Source organism: Phyllobates terribilis, unplaced genomic scaffold (genome assembly GCF_046119375.1).
Source record: "Phyllobates terribilis strain yellow unplaced genomic scaffold, ASM4611937v1 Scaffold_13__5_contigs__length_258822181, whole genome shotgun sequence".
NCBI lineage: Eukaryota > Metazoa > Chordata > Amphibia > Anura > Dendrobatidae > Phyllobates > Phyllobates terribilis.
In genome coordinates this window covers 129,235,036-129,251,802 of record NW_027362773.1, presented here as the reverse complement: position 1 = coordinate 129,251,802, position 16,767 = coordinate 129,235,036, and the positions used below count along the sequence as shown (strand labels likewise).

Sequence of the window (16,767 nt, the reverse complement as noted above, 5' to 3'; positions counted from 1 at the left end):
ACAAACATTTTCAAGGAGTTTGTATGTTCTCCCCGTGTTTGTGTGGGTTTCATCCCACATTCCAAAGACATACTGATAGGGAATGTAGATTGTGAGCCCCAATGGGGACAGTGCCCATAATGTCTGTAAAGAGCTGTGGAATTAATGGCACTATATAAGTAAGTAAAATAAATTAATAAATGTTTCAGTATAAAATTTTATTTGTGGACACTTACCTCTATCTTTTCTTTTCGTGCACGGAGAGCTTTGACGGGGTTCCCACAGATGACTTTGCTAACCCCTGCGATCAAAAATAAATCCATACAATTATGGGTACAATTACTGAACAAGCTGCTTACACCCTCATATACTGTTTAAGAGGCTCCACAATAACAAGAAAGACAACATTAATTCATGTTTAAGCAGCATAAAGTTACCATGAGTGAGGTCACTGATTTCATCCTCGACTTGAGAATCCTCTGGTGGCACAAGTGGGCTTCCACTTCGGTGGGTAGTCTTGGGAGGCTGGACAATTCTTCCAACACTTGAGGGTCTTGGGGCTGAGTGAGGTCGTCTGGTTAGCACTGGCTGGGCAGTACTGGGTCTCATAGCTTTCTTTTTTTGGGAACTCCCAGATTCTTGATAAAAAAATGTTTCGAATATCAGTTTGGTCATTCATTCTTTATACACTACCGTTCAAAAGTTTGGGGTCATTTAGAAATTTCATTATTTTTGAAAGAAAAGCACATTTTTTTTCAATGAAGCTAACATTAAATGAATCAGAAATCCACTCTATATATTGTTAATGTGGTAAATGACTATTCTAGCTGCAAGCGTCTTGTTTTTATTGCAATATCTACATAGGTGTATAGAGGCCCATTTCCAACAACCACCACTCCAGTGTTTTAATGGTACATTGTGTTTGCTAACTGTGTAAGAAGGCTAATGGATGTTTAGAAAACCCTAGAAAACCCTTGCACAAGTATGTTAGCCCAGCTGAAAACGGTTTGGCTGATTTGAGAAGCTATAAAATTGACCTTCCTTTGAGCTAGTTGAGAATCTGGACCATTACATTTGTTTGTTCTATGAAACTCTCAAAATGGCCAGAAAAAGAGAACTTTCATGTGAAACTCGACAGTCTATTCTTGTTCTTAGAAATGAAGGCTATTCCATGCGAGAAATTTCCAAGAAACTGAAGATTTCCTACAACGGTGTGTACTAGTCCCTTCAGAGGAGAGCACAAACAGGCTCTAACCAGAGTAGAAAGAGAAGTGGGAGACCCCGCTGCACAACTGAGCAACAAGACAAGTACATTAGAGTCTCTAGTTTGAGAAATCGATACCTCACAGCTCCTCAACTGGCAGCTTCATTAAATAGTACACGCAAAACGCCAGTGTCAACGTCTACAGTGAAGAGGCGACTCCGGGATGCTGGCCTTCAGGGCAAAGTGGCAAAGAAAAAGCCATATCTGAGATTGGCTAATAAAAGGAAAAGATTAATATGGGCAAAAGAACACAGACACTGGACAGAGGAAGATTGGAAAAAAGTTTTATGGACAGACGAATCAAAGTTTGAGGTGTTTGGATCACACAGAAGAACATTTGTGAGACGCAGAACAACTGAAAAGATGCTGGAAGAGTGCCTGACGCCATCTGTCAAACATGGTGCAGGTAATGTGATGGTCTGGGGTTGCTTTGGTGCTGGTAAAGTGGGAGATTTGTACAAGGTAAATGGGATTTTGAATAAGGAAGGCTATCACTCCATTTTGCAATGCCATGCCATACCCTGTGGACAGCGCTTGATTGGAGCCAATTTCATCCTACAACAGAACAATGACCCAAAGCACACCTCCAAATTATGCATGAACTATTTAGGGAAGAAGCAGGCAGCTGGTATTCTATCTGTAATGGAGTGGCCAGCGCAGTCACCAGATCTCAACTCCATTGAGCTGTCGTGGGAGCAGCTTGACCGTATGGCGCGCAAAAAGTGCCCATCAAGCCAATCCAACTTGTGGGAGGGGCTTCAGGAAGCATGGGGGGAAATTTCTCAAGATTACCTCAGCAAATTAACAGCTAGAATGCCAAAGGTCTGCAATGCTGGAATTGCTGCAAAGGGAGCATTCTGTGATGAAAGCAAAGCTTGAAGGAAAAAATGTATTCTTTCAGATAAAAATCATTATTTCTAACCTTGTGAATGTCTGGACTATATTTTCTATTCATTTTGCAACTCATTTGATAAGTAAAAGTATGAGTTTTCATGGAAAACACAAAATTGTCTGGGTGACCCCAAACTTTTGAACGGTAGTGTATATTTAATTAAAGACAATCAAATATCTGTTAATCCTTACAATAGGATACAGTCCTCTGGACGAATATGCTACTAGCCTGACATCGTTCCACCAATTAAGGGGGTTATCCAGGACTATATTAATTTTTTACTGTGGGCCGGAGAACTAACAAGCAGGTAGAAATGAAATAAATAAATAAACCACAAACGGTAAGGTTTTAAATATTAGAGTTAGAACTGTCCCAAATAGGGTCACCGTGACGAGGTGGGATGGCTTTTGCATTATTTTGATCAAAATTAAGTTAACTAAGTACCCTATATTATTTTCATGCACTATTGTGGTTTATTTATTTATTGAAGGGTATTTGTGTATTGTGTTTCTGTCTTTGTTTTTTTTTCCTGCTTAATGGCCATGTGTGAATATGCTCTTACATGCTGCATGCACACCAATTTACATTCCAGTTCATTTCTTCAGGTTTTTTTCAGTCTAATGTGCACAAATGCATATAAGGGTGTGGCCTGCCCTTTCCTTGAGCTGGAAAGTTTATTCATCTTGCTCCCCATGTCTGGGTGTCCACTAGCTGGGTTCAGTCTCTCAGCCCTTATCCACATGTATGTCACTTGACAAATGGTAAGGTTTTAAATATTAAAGTTAGGACTGTCCCAAATAGGGTGACCGTGACATGGTGGAATGGCTTTTGCATTATTTTGATCAAAATTATGTTAACTAAGCACCCTATATTATTTTCATGCACTACTGCGGTTTATTTATTTATTGCATAGTATTTGTGTATTGTGTTTCTGTCTTTGGTTTTCTTAATATATCAATATGCTGACTAATCTATTATCATCCATCTGCTATTTTCGGTAGCACTTATGTAGCGCCCCGAGGGTTCGGCCGCTACCGGTGTATTGCATCTCAAACCAGGGGTGTGATATTCCACTCCCAGGTAAGGATGGAGTATGGACCAGGGCTCAGTTAGCTGCATACAGCACACACACCCCATTTCCGAGGGACAGCTCAACGGTGCTCCCACTAGACAGAAGTGCAGGCACGACCGACTATGTCCCTGTCTGGAGTGGGGAGGGGGGTGGAACACCCAGTGCTGTAGGGGCAGATAGGGGTTGGTTCCTGAGCGTAGGTAGGAGCCCATTGGTTGCTGGTCACCTGGGCTCATGGTCAGAGGGAGGTATAAAAGGTGGGCACCATCTTAGATCTTAGAGAAGTTCTGTCCAGAGAGGAGAAGACAGGGAGTAGAGGCTCTGTAGGAGCTCTACTCCAGAAGGGCCTAGTGAGAGGCCGAGGAGGAGGTGAAGGGGAGCTGAGATTTTGGCTCATCCCAGCTCCAAGAGAAAGGAACAGAAAGGAACAGAAAAGGAGAAGAAGAGACAGAGAAACAGAAGGGCTCAGGAACAAGAAGGTGGAAGGGACCCTAAGAACCCACGAGAATCCAGGGTGAAGGGTCAGGCAGATTAAGGGTACCGGATCCCAAGTTGGTGGAGGAGAAACTACCCTCAGCCAAAGACCGGTCGTCGTGATCATTTATTGGTGCGACACCTCATCAAACCTGCTAGGAAGGCACCATATAGGACAGCGGGGGACGGGGCCCACGTTTAACCGCACAGGTCCGCGGCAGCTGGACAAAAGTGGGTCACTGGTGAGGCAGGCCAGAGGAAGGACAAAAGGGGGTCCTGAGCCATACTTCTGAACTGCCTGGGAGTTGACCGAGCCCCACACCTGGTGGACGCAGCACGGCTCGAGCGGTCACTGCTGACAGAAGTGACCCGGAACAAATGAACTGTGAGTAAAGACCCTGGACTGTAACTTGTTGTCCGTGTGCTCCTTCGCGCCTCCAGCACTATCAGCACTGGGACTCTCACTACCATCACTCCCACCATCCACTACACTGCCCTGCGGCCGCACTCTTCCCGTGGGGAGTCACACCATCCCAGCTGCATACATCATCAGCCCCAGCGGACTGCCTTGCAGCGGCGGTTCCTAATAACTGCAATCCACGGGTGGCGTAGTCGGACATTATCTAAAGTACAACAGCAGACTACCATTGGTCTGACCACCCTGAGCCGCGGGACCGGGTTGCCACTACTACCCCCATCGTCTCCCTATTGCCCGGTTCCGCGTGTCCCACGGCCCAGGGGGCGAGTCAGCTTTGGCGTAGTCGGCAGGATTACGTGCCTGCTAAAAACGGGTACTGCGCGCCTGAAGAGAAAGAGACTGTTTTATTGAAAATTGACTGTGCTGAAAATGGCGCCCGCCCTAGAAGAATGAGCGCCATAATGTGCGCGCCAAAAGACCACAGGAGGCCGCCTCCCATCGTGGGCCAGGTCCCAGAACGGCGCCAAAGAAGGAGCCCGCCCCCAACAGCCATGAGCCCGGCTGTGGAGATGTCCATCAAGGTGGGGGGGCTGCCCCTGAAAGGGATTGTCACCAAGTTGCCCCGGGACCACCCCCAATGGGGGTTGGAAGAGAAGAAAACGGTGGGGCAGGGCGAGGTCTGGACCAGTCTCACCAGGCCGCACCCAGAGATAGAGACAGGAACCAGCTCCAGCGCCCTGGCGCGTGGCCTGCTGCAGGCCGAATACCCATGCAGCTTCATGGAGCTGCTAGTGCAACTCCCCAAAGTAGACCCAGAGTTCATGCGGACTGCGCTGGAGGAGCTGGACCGGAGAATGGTCCGGGCGCAGCGGGACGTCACCGCCGGGTGGAAGGAGGAGGTGGCCCAGCGGGCCGTGACCCAGCCGCAAGAGACACTGCCAGCACCCGACAGCGCGCCTGCCTCTGAGGACGGTGCAGGAGGAGTGAAGGCCGAAGACAGCGTCGCGGAGGGAGCCACGAGGACCGAGGCAAGTACAGGGGACGTTACCACCCCAGGCCCAGCAGCCGCAAGCCTGCCCCAGCCTCCCGCCGCAGAACCCGAAGCCCCACTCACCGCACATGTTGCCGCGCCGTCACTGCTCCCAGCTAGGCCTCAGGCGGCGAGCGCCGTGGCCACGCCCCGCCCGGCGCCACGCCCCTTGACCCTGGGCGCCGTAAAGAGAGAAGCGTCACCGGCCCGGTCGCAAGGCCTGAACTCCCCAGGCGCCTCCCAACCGCGTGCGCCCCCGATCCCGAAGCCACCACCCCTTGGGACTGACGTATACCCTGGTGACATGGTCACCTTCACCCGCCACGTAGGCGCAAAAGGACCGTACGCCCTACATGTTCATCGGCTCACTGAGGAGGAACTACAACACCGCGGCTATGAGGAGAGCCAAGAGGACCCGGACGGGTCTGAAGAACCATATGAGGAGGAAGGAGGAGCATATGGAGGACACCGCTACTAGTAAGTAGCCACGTACCTGTGTACATAGTTACCCGTCAGGGTACAGAGAACTGATTACTGTTAAGAGACTGTTACCTGTGTGCCCCTCATCCCCTACCAGGCTGAGGACTGTGAGCAGCCATTCCCCTTCCCAAAACTGGCCGAGGACTGAGAGCGGCCAATCCCTTGTATATAGTTGCGCTTCCTAAAGCGCCCCCTACTGGTTTTATAAATAGACTACCACGTCTACCTCGGGACAGCAAGTCCCTCGTGTTTACAAGTTTGCCAAAGTTCCTGCACTTACAAGAAGAGTGCACACCTGGTCGCAAGTTGCACCGCCGCCAGGATCCAAGAATGTGTTGTAAAAATGTTTTCCTGCAAATGTTTTATATGAAAAGTTTTTATATGCTGCTAGATAGTAATGTGAATGTTTTCTAATAGTGTTTATATGTCAAAAGAGTTCCAGAAGTACGTGTTTTATGATAGTGTGACAAGAAAAGAAAAGTGTGTCCCATAAAGGGAATTGAACTGTGTCGTCCGTTTCTAAATGTAAAAGGTTATTGAAAAAGTTTTTGCATGTCCTGTAATCAACTGTTTTTGCTCTTTTCCAGCCCGAGGACGTGCTGTGCTTTACCAGGGGGGAATGTAGCGCCCCGAGGGTTCGGCCGCTACAGGGGTATTGCACCTCAAACCAGAGGTGTGATATTCCACTCCCAGGTAAGGATGGAGTATGGACCAGGGCTCAGTTAGCTGCATACAGCACACACACCCCATTTCCGAGGGACAGCTCAACGGTGCTCCCACTAGACTGAAGTGCAGGCACGACCGACTATGTCCCTGTCTGGAGTGGGGAGGGGGGGTGGAACACCCAGTGCTGTAGGGGCAAATAGGGGTTGGTTCCTGAGCGTAGGTAGGAGCCCATTGGTTGCTGGTCACCTGGGCTCATGGTCAGAGGGAGGTATAAAAGGTGGGCACCATCTTAGATCTTAGAGAAGTTCTGTCCAGAGAGGAGAAGACAGGGAGTAGAGGCTCTGTAGGAGCTCTACTCCAGAAGGGCCTAGTGAGAGGCCGAGGAGGAGGTGAAGGGGAGCTGAGATTTTGGCTCATCCCAGCTCCAAGAGAAAGGAACAGAAAGGAACAGGAAGGAACAGAAAAGGAGAAGAAGAGACAGAGAAACAGAAGGGCTCAGGAACAAGAAGGTGGAAGGGACCCTAAGAACCCACGAGAATCCAGGGTGAAGGGTCAGGCAGATTAAGGGTACCGGATCCCAAGTTGGTGGAGGAGAAACTACCCTCAGCCTAAGTCCGGTCGTCGTGATCATTTATTGGTGCGACACCTCATCAAACCTGCTAGGAAGGCACCATATAGGACAGCGGGGGACGGGGCCCACGTTTAACCGCACAGGTCTGCGGCAGCTGGACAAAAGTGGGTCACTGGTGAGGCAGGCCAGAGGAAGGACAAAAGGGGGTCCTGAGCCATACTTCTGAACTGCCTGGGAGTTGACCGAGCCCCACACCTGGTGGACGCAGCACGGCTCGGGCGGTCACTGCTGACAGAAGTGACCCGGAACAAATGAACTGTGAGTAAAGACCCTGGACTGTAACTTGTTGTCCGTGTGCTCCTTCGCGCCTCCAGCACTATCAGCACTGGGACTCTCACTACCATCACTCCCACCATCCACTACACTGCCCTGGGGCCGCACTCTTCCCGTGGGGAGTCACACCATCCCAGCTGCATACATCATAAGCCCCAGCGGACTGCCTTGCAGCGGCGGTTCCTAATAATTGCAATCCACGGGTGGCGTAGTCGGACATTATCTAAAGTACAACAGCAGACTACCATTGGTCTGACCACCCTGAGCCGCGGGACCGGGTTGCCACTACTACCCCCATCGTCTCCCTATTGCCCGGTTCCGCATGCCCCACGGCCCAGGGGGCGAGTCACTTACCTACAGAAGCAAAGCTCATAGCACTTTCTTTAATGGACTCCAACACCATCAGCCAGTCCTGGTTTGAAGTCCAGAGAGCGTTTGGTTTTATCTGATCAGTGGGGGCATCATCAAGATATTTTAATTGTGGGATCATTCTTCTCACTACCACACGGTAATCGTAATCTGAAGACTAAGAAAAAAAAACCATATTCTAAGCCACTATGTTGTATCAGGAACACATTTTTGTTATTTTTTTCATCAAACTTTTGTTTTAAAGATAGTGGTACTCCAAAAAACAAACAAAAGAAGGCAACTTTATTGCAGCTGATGTATTGTCTATTTGATAATGTATTTCATCTTTCATCTATAGTAAAACAATGAATCGTGGTTTATAGAAAAGAACACACGAGATGTCTGTATAATGATGTTACAGGCTACCTACCATCCAGTATCAGATTTTATTGTCACTTGCAAGATTATACCGTAGGTTAGTTTAGTGAAAATGATTCTTAACCCAAAATCTAATTACAAATGATCAATCACAATGCATACACTAAGAAAGGGCTCACCAGGAGTAGAAAATAAAGAAACAGCACCACTCTTAGGGCTCGTTCACACTGGCGTATAACACGGCTGAGCGCTCTCCGAAATTTTATCGGCTAGCACTCTGCCCAATGTTATACTATGGAAAAGTGCAGATTATTTTCTCATGTCAATTCGGATCCAATATTCGGATCACACACATTCATACAAGTCTGAGGGTGCGTGTAAAACATCAGACTGCACTCGAATGTCATCCGAGTACAGCCCAATATATACGCTCACAGAGACAATGGAGAAGATGGAAAAATTAAGTTCTCCATCTTCTCCGCACTTGTGCTGCGATTTTCTCATGTGAGAGAATCGGATCACACACAGATAATCAGACAGAGTTTGATCCGAGTGTCATTAGCATTTTTGGCCCGATTCTCTCGCATGAGTGAATATACTCCAGTGTGAGCGAACCCTTAACCATAGGCTGTGTTTGGTATTAAAAGAAAGAAACCGAAGTAAAGGGCAAATATGAATAGTGTGAAAAAATATCTCAACTCTATTAATGAAACAATTGGTGTGCAGGAGTAATACAATAACCCCAATTACTACTGCACACAAATTGTTTGATTAATAAAGTTGAGATATTTTTTCACACTATTCATATTTGGCCTTTACTTCGGTTTCTTTCTTTTGGTTTTTATGTGTTTTATACCGATTGGTCATTATACATTATTTCGGTATACACATGCACATATATGATGTCATACTTATGACACACTTATCGTCCAAATGTGGCGCCCCTGAGGGCTCGACCGCCACAGGGATGCAGCACTTCTCTAATGGAGTGTAGTGTTCCTCCTCTGAAGTAAGGACAGTGTGATAGTCGTGACCCAACCTTTGCATCCAACACCACACTTCTCCACCAGAGGGAGCTGGTATGCACTGGGTGCTGCTCCCCTGGTTACAGGGAGACTGGGGAACACAAAGTGGTAGGAACCAGTTAGTGGGTGAGGGTGGAGGACTTACAAGTTATTTAAGCTTCAAATCTAATATTTAATGTAAGGCCATCTTGGCTCTGTGTTCTCTGACTGTTCTCTGACTGTTCTTGACTGATGCCTGACAGTACTCGGCTGTACTATGGCTGTACCCTGACTGGTGTCAGAACGTGATCTCCTACCCTGAAAGTGGATCCTGTGTGGGCCTGCAGGGTATGGAGACACGGCCCTAGTCCCTAGGCCTTGGGATGATGGGCAGGCGGGAGATAAGGACTATCTCAGCCCGGTCGAGGACCATGAGCAAGAAGGCCCGGGAGCTCTAGAGTGTGGCTCCACAGCAAATGGGTCCCGGGGAGGATGCAGACGGAGCGGAGTACGCCACCTGTCCTCGCCTAGCTGATCTATTCAGAGGGATTCCGGCTGCAAGAGGGGTACCGGCCCCCAACACCCGACCTCGTCACTCCAAGTCCTGGTTGGGAAAGCCCGGTAGGCCCAGAGGATCCCACCGGGCATCGGATGGAGAGGAATTGCCACCCGTGCCCTAGTTCTGAGAGGAGCTCAGAGGGAGATCCGGCCTATCTACACACGCACAGACGGGAAAGGGAGAGGTCTGTAGTGCAGGAACACTCTGGTATAGGGTCCCGACTGAATGCTGGACTTCCTCGGAGGTAGTCGGACCCCCGTCCCTGGTAGCCACAGGACTCCGCGGGGAGCAGGGAGTCGCCTTCCCGCTGTCATCTCTAAGTGAGTAAAGCCTTGGAAGTTCACCCCTATGGCCTCCGGACTGTTCATTCTGCGCCATGCCATGCGACGCGATGCCCGTACTCCCCACACTACTACCCCCCCTTCCATCCTGCCTGCCTGCCCCGAGGCCTTGCTCCACCTGTGGGGAGCAGTGAGTACTTTGGCCGCCATGACACCAGGCCTCGGCAGACTGCAGCGGCGCTGGTGACCCTTCACCAGGCACCACAGGTGGCGTAGTCGTTAAATAAGCCACTCAACCCGGACGAGCCCACAACATCTTCCTTTTCATGTGACGGCCCTGAGCACGGGTCGGGTCCGGGCCACGGCTGCAACCCATCTCTTCATCACAGGACCCGACGCCGAGTCCCCCAATCACCCAGGGTAAACTCAAAAGGGGCTCTTTCGAGAATGAGGCGTCACACAAACACGACAAGAAATCCACTAATTATTACAGCAAATTTTGCTTTCAAAAACTCAAATGGTGCTCCTTTCCTTCTGAGTTCTGCTGTGCGCCCAAACAGTAGCTTTCCTCCACATATTGGGTATCTGCTTACTCAGGAGAAATTGCCCATCAAATTGTATGGTGTAATTTTTCCTGTTACCCTTATGAAAATGCAAAATGCGGGGCTAAAAAACATTTTTGTATGAAAAATGTAATTTTTTTTTATTTTCACGGCTCAACATTATAAACTTCTGTGAAGCATCTGGGGATTCAAGGTTCTCACCAAAAATCTAGATAAGTTCCCTGATGGGTCTTGGTTCCAGAATTGTGAAACTTGTGGGGTTTTTCCACTATTACGCACAACAGGAGCACTTCAAACGTGACATAGCATCCGCTAATTATTCCAGCAAATTTTATATTAAAAAAGTCAAATGGCGCTCCTTCCCTTCTGAGCCCTGCCGTGCGCCCAAACAATGATTTTCCCCCACATATGGAGCATCAGTGTGCTCAGAAGAAATTTCTCAACAAATATTGGGGTCCATTTTCTCCTGTACCCTTGTGAAAGTAAAAAAAATGGGTCTAAAGTAACATTTTTGTTAGAAAAATTTAAATGTTTATTTTTACTTTCACATTCCATTAATTCTTGTGAAGCACCTGAAGGGTTAATAAAGTTCTTGAATGTGGTCTTGAGCACCTTGAGGGTGCAGTTTTTAGAATGGTGTCACTTTTGGGCATTTTCTGTCATACAGACTCCTCAAAGTCACTTCAAATGTGAAGTAGTCACTAAAAAAATGCTTTTGTAAATTTTGTTGGAAAAATTTGAAATTGCTGGTCAACTTTTAACCCTCATAACTTCCTAACAAAAAAAATTATGCTTCAAATAGCGCTTATGTAAAGTAGACATGTGAGAAAGTATTTAAGGGCATAAAAATGTAAAGTTTGAGAATTGCAAAATTTTCAAAATTTTTGCCAAATTCCCATTTTATTATAAATAAATGCAAGTCATATCAAACAAATTTTAAAACTTTCATGAAGTACAATATGTCACGAAACCTCAGAATCAGTGGAATCCATTGAAGCATTCCAGAGTTATTACAACATAAAGTGACACTGATCAGAATTGTAAAATTTAGCCTGGTCATGAAGGAGAAAACAAGCTTGAACAAGGTGAAGGAGGTAATATAATTAACCCTATGAAAACTAATTGTAGCAGAAACACTTCATCAGGTGAAGGCAGCAGACCGCTGCAGAAACACGTTGTGGGCATTAGAACTTCAATAAAGAGGTTTGTTTTATCCTTTTCCAGCGCCTTATCCAGTTTCTAGCGCCCCACTGACCACTTCAATTTGCACACTGTTCACTTTTCCCTTGGGAGTTGTGGCTGGAGGCTGCAGAGTACTGGACACAATTTCAGCTGCAGGACCTGTAGGACCTGCGATGATGTCATCACCCATGTGACCCCACCCGGAATCACATGATTGGAAGCTCCATCTGCTAATCCAGAGGAGACACTGAAGGCATCGTGGCAGCGCTATCAGCGCCAGTAGCTGTTTAACCTGGGTTGTGCGGTCTGCACAACCCACTTAGGTGAGCAGACCACTGTATCTGCACGTATATTCTACTTCAATACAGGTTCACACAAGCACTGCGCTTTTCCACCCCACCCCCTTTTTTGTCTTTCACGTGCCTGAAAATGGCACCAATAAAAACATCAACTCATCCCGCAAAAAACAAGCCATCACATGACTGTCTGCCAAAATCTGGAAAAATTATAGCTCTCAAAATATGGCGATGCAAAAACTAGATTTTACAAAAAAATGCGTCTTTTAGTGTGTGACAGCTGTCAATCATAAAAACCCCATATGATTCTGGTATCGCTGTAATCGCACCGACCCGAAGAATAAAGTCATCTAATCACTTATACTGCACGAGGAACGGCGTAAAAAATAAACTCTCGGGTTAGGGCTAGGGTTAGGGTTGGGCTGCGGTTAGGGTTGGGCTGGGGTTGGGGTTAGGGTTTGGGTTAGGGTTGTCATGGGGTTGGGATTGTTTTCAAAATTAAGAAAAAAAGATGGCGATATGGTGACTAGTGTTGAGCGCAAGTGCTCGCTACTTGAGTTTGCATCGGGTGCTCTGGTATGCATTGAGTATCGTGGGTATTTGAGTGACATGCTCGAGTCTCCGCCCCATATGCTTCGCGGCCAAAAAGACTTTGCGGGGATTGCCTGCCATGCACGAGCGATCCCCGCATGTTTTTTTTTGGGTGTCTAATAACCGTGAAACATGCGGGGCAGGGACTCGAGCATGTCACTCGAGCACACGCAGTACATGGTGCATACCCAAGTACCCGATGCAAACTCAAGTAGCAAGTACTTGCGCTCAAGACTAATGACAACTTATTCAATATGATGACTTAATGTTATCAAATTCTGTGTCGTACCTCTGGGTTTAAAATGTTCACTATACCCCTTGATAAAATCCTTGAGGGGTCTAGTTTCCAAAATGGGGTCACTTGTGGGGGAGCTCCAATGTTTAGGCACACAGGGGCTCTCCAAACGCAACATGGTGTCCGCTAACAATTTGAGCGGATTTTCCATTCAATTTGTTAGCGGACACCATGTTGCGTTTGGAGAGCCCCTGTGTGTCTAAATATTGGAGCTCCACCACAAGTGACCCGATTTTGGAAACTAGACCCCCCAAGGCACCTATCTAGATGCATAGTGAGCACTTGGAACACCCAGGTGCTTCACAAATTGATTCGTAAAAATGAAAAATTATTATTTTTTCCACTTTTTCATTTTTACGAATCAATTTGTGAAGCGCCTGGGGATTCCAAGTGCTCACTGTGCATCTAGATAGGTGCCTTGGGGGGTCTAGTTTCCAAAATGGGGTCACTTGTGGGGGAGCTCCAATGTTTAGGCACACAGGGGCTCTCCAAATGCGACATGGTGTCCGCTAGCAAATTGGAACCATGTCGAGTTTGGAGAGCCCCTGTGTGTCTAAACATTGGAGCTCCCCCACAAGTGACCCCATTTTGGAAACTAAACCCCCCAAGGCACCTATCTAGATGCATAGTGAGCACTTGGAACCCCCAGGTGCTTCACGAATTGATTCGTAAAAATGAAAAATTATTTTGTTTTCCACTTTTTCATTTTTACGAATCAATTTGTGAAGCACCTGGGGATTCCAAGTGCTCACTATGCATCTAAATAGGTGCCTTGGGGGGGTCTAGTTTCCAAAATGGGGTCACTTGTGGGGGAGCTCCAATGTTTAGGCACACAGGGGCTCTCCAAACGCAACATGGTGTCCGCTAACAATTTGAGCGGATTTTCCATTCAATTTGTTAGTGGACACCATGTTGCGCTTGGAGAGCCCCTGTGTGTCTAAACATTGGAGCTCCCCCACAAGTGACCCCATTTGGAAGCTATACCCCCCAAGGCACCTATCTAGATGCATAGTGAGCACTTGGAACCCCCAGGTGCGTCACAAATTGATTCATAAAAATGAAAAAGTGAAAAAAAAAATACTTTTTCATTTTACGGATTAATTTGTGAAGCACCTGGGGGTTTAAAATGCTCACCACCCATCTAGATAAGTTCCCAGGGAGGTCTAGTTTCCAAAATGGGGTCACTTGTGGGGGGTTTCCACTGTTTAGGCATATCAGGGGCTCTCCAAACACAACATGGCGTCCGCTAATTATTCAAGCAAATTTTGCAATCAAAAAGTCAAATGGTGCTGCTTCCCTTCCGAGCCCTGCTGTGCACCCAAACAGTGTTTTTTCCCCACATATGGGGTATCTGCGTGCCCAGGGGAAATTGCACAACAAATTTTGGGGTCCATTTTTTCCTGTTACCCCTGCGAAAATAAAAAAATTTGGGTCTAAAGTAACATTTTTGTGAAAAAAGTTAAATGTTCATTTTTTTCTTCCACATTTCAAAAATTCCTGTGAAGCACCTGAAGGGTTAATAAAGTTCTTGAATGTGGTTTTGAGCACCTTGAGGGGTGCAGTTTTTAGAATGGTGTCACTTTTGGGTATTTTCTGTCATAAAGACCCCTCAAAGTTACTTCAAATGTGATGTGGTCATTAAAAAAATGGTTTTGTAAATTTTGGTGGAAAAATGAGAAATCGCTGATCAATTTTTAACCCTTATAGCTTCCAAGCAAAAAAAAATTTTGGTTCCAAAATTGTGCTGATGTAAAGTAAACATGTGGGAAATGTTATTTATTAACTTTTTTTGTGTGACATATCTCTCTGATTTAAGGGCATAAAAATTCAAATTTTGAAAATTGCAAAATTTTCAAAATTTTCGCCAAATTTCCATTTTTTTCACAAATAAACGCAAGTGATATCGAAGAAATTTTACCACTATCATGAAGTACAATATGTCACAAAAAAACAATCTCAGAATCAGGGGGATCCGTTGAAGTGTTCCAGAGTAATTACCTCATAAAGTGACAGTGGTCAGAATTGTAAAAATTGGCCCGGTCATTAACGTGCAAACCACCCTCGGGGGTAAAGGGGTTAAGTATCAGTCTATCATGAGGTTCTGTGGCGAGAGTGAAAATTGTGAGATTTTAAGATTTTTTTAATATGGTTATATGAAAAATTGTACAAAAAAAAAATAAAATAAAAAGAATCAGTTTGACACAAAAAAATTGATTTAAACAATAGGTCATTTTTGATGACACATTCCCGTTAACTAATTGATGGGGCTCTTGGTATATTAGACGTGAGATCACCAGAGGAGATGATCTCACCCAAGGTGAAATCAGATCAGGCGGCAGAGTCAGATGTAGACAGAAGGGTTGATAACCTTGTTAGAGGCTGTGTCTGGGGACAGATGGAACTCAACACATGAGAGACGCCATGGTCAGCATAGACCTTCATTACTACTCTGAAGCTGCATTCTTAACCCATATGTTGCTGGGATGACCAGACCACACTGCGAGAACAGTATCGCACAAAAAAATACTGTATCTGGCTATTAAGAGTACACTGAGCACTTGTTCCTTCATTAATAAAGGTGAACTCATGAACGATGCAGTCAATTTTCATCATAAATATAGTAAGTTGTTCCATAGCATACCTCAGTATCGTCCGGACTGGGTCGGGCACATATGGGGTTGCCTTCCACTGTAAGTGTTGTAAGCTGGCTGCATAATGCCAGGTACTGCAGTTCATTAATGTTTTCTAGGTTGTTCCCCTCAAGATCAAGGATCTCCAGATTTTCCAACATGCTCACTTGGCTGAGATCGCTGAGAGCATTGTAGGCCAGGTATAATTCCTGAAGTGGACAAGAGAGTATTCCAGAAGATGAAGAACCACACAATTAGCCACCAATTATCATGTTTTATCTACCCCACCACTTATATCACCCTTATCTGGTACTCAGTGCTGCAGCAGCTTCATCACACATTGCTTCTTGGAAACAGAAAAGGAATTCACTTTTTTATATTTTTTATTTTGTTTGGAGAATTAATTGCTTCTGATATATTACTTGTCAAATTAAGGCTATGTGCACACAGTGTCTTCTTTCAGACGGATTCCGCCTGGAAAACACCTAAAGAAGTGCCTCATAAAATAAACATAATGCAGAGCAATGTAAAAACTACATTACTGTGCACATGTTCCCCCTTATGTTACTTTTTTAACAGTTTCAGGATTCGGAAATAATGGAGTGATTAATGAAAGTGACATGCTCATTCTTTGGGTGGCTTCTCGGTTCTGTATACTTAAAGAGGTTGTCCATTACTCGGACAACCCCTTTTCAATCCCTATGTTTACCCCTGTTCCAGCAGAGTTGGCACTGGGTCTCCCGGGGATAGTGTGACATTGTTATGTCACGCAATCTCTGCTGCCAATCAGGGACATAACAATGTCATGCGATCTCCAGAAGACACAGTGCTGACACTGCTGGAACAGTGCTGGAACTGGAGGTGAGTAAAGGTGTTATTAATATTATTTTAATTCATATAATCCCAGAAACTGAGTGAATTAATGGAAGTAAACATCTTTCTACTAACCTTATCTGATATCTTATTTGAACTGACTATTTCTATTATTACAATTTTATACCTAATATACAATATTCTTAAACTGGAGGCAGTGTGATTTAGGCTAGGGTGACAAGGCAAAGTGTCACTCCACAATGAATTCCCATTGTGTCGCATCGTGACCTGCGACCTCCTGCGACTGTAACAGAGTCGCTAATGTTTTGGATTTTCTGTTAATGGTCGTAGGCGACCCACTTTCTATAAATTTCTATGCAAATCACATGCGACTGTGACTAGTGTGTGACTTCTTTGCGATTTGTAGTTTTTTTCACAGTAAAATCACAGCTCGAAAAATAGCGTGACAACAACTCACAGATAAGTTGCACAGATGTTTTTTGTTGAGTGACTTTTCTAAAAAATGCTGTTGCGTGGTATGTCGCCCTAGCCTAAAATGAATCTGTTAATCTGTTACTTGTCGAAAATATGCCATTTTTTACCCAGTATAAATGCTGCTGTTCTCCTGAATATGGCATTCTTTATTTC

At 45.8% G+C, this 16,767-nt stretch overlaps 1 protein-coding gene across 5 annotated transcripts in view; it reads right to left on the bottom strand.

Annotated features, from left to right (window-relative positions):
* Window positions 1–16,767, bottom strand: part of LRRC56 (leucine rich repeat containing 56) — a 75,626-nt gene that overhangs the window by 11,120 nt on the left and 47,739 nt on the right. For all 5 annotated transcript variants that reach the window (XM_073658635.1, XM_073658633.1, XM_073658634.1 and 2 more), the window contains 4 exons: window positions 15,318–15,515; window positions 7,534–7,705; window positions 417–617; window positions 216–280 (listed from right to left, as the gene is read on the bottom strand). In XM_073658635.1, coding sequence (XP_073514736.1) covers window positions 216–280; window positions 417–617; window positions 7,534–7,705; window positions 15,318–15,515 — 636 coding nt within the window. The remainder of the gene's footprint in view (window positions 1–215; window positions 281–416; window positions 618–7,533; window positions 7,706–15,317; window positions 15,516–16,767) is intronic.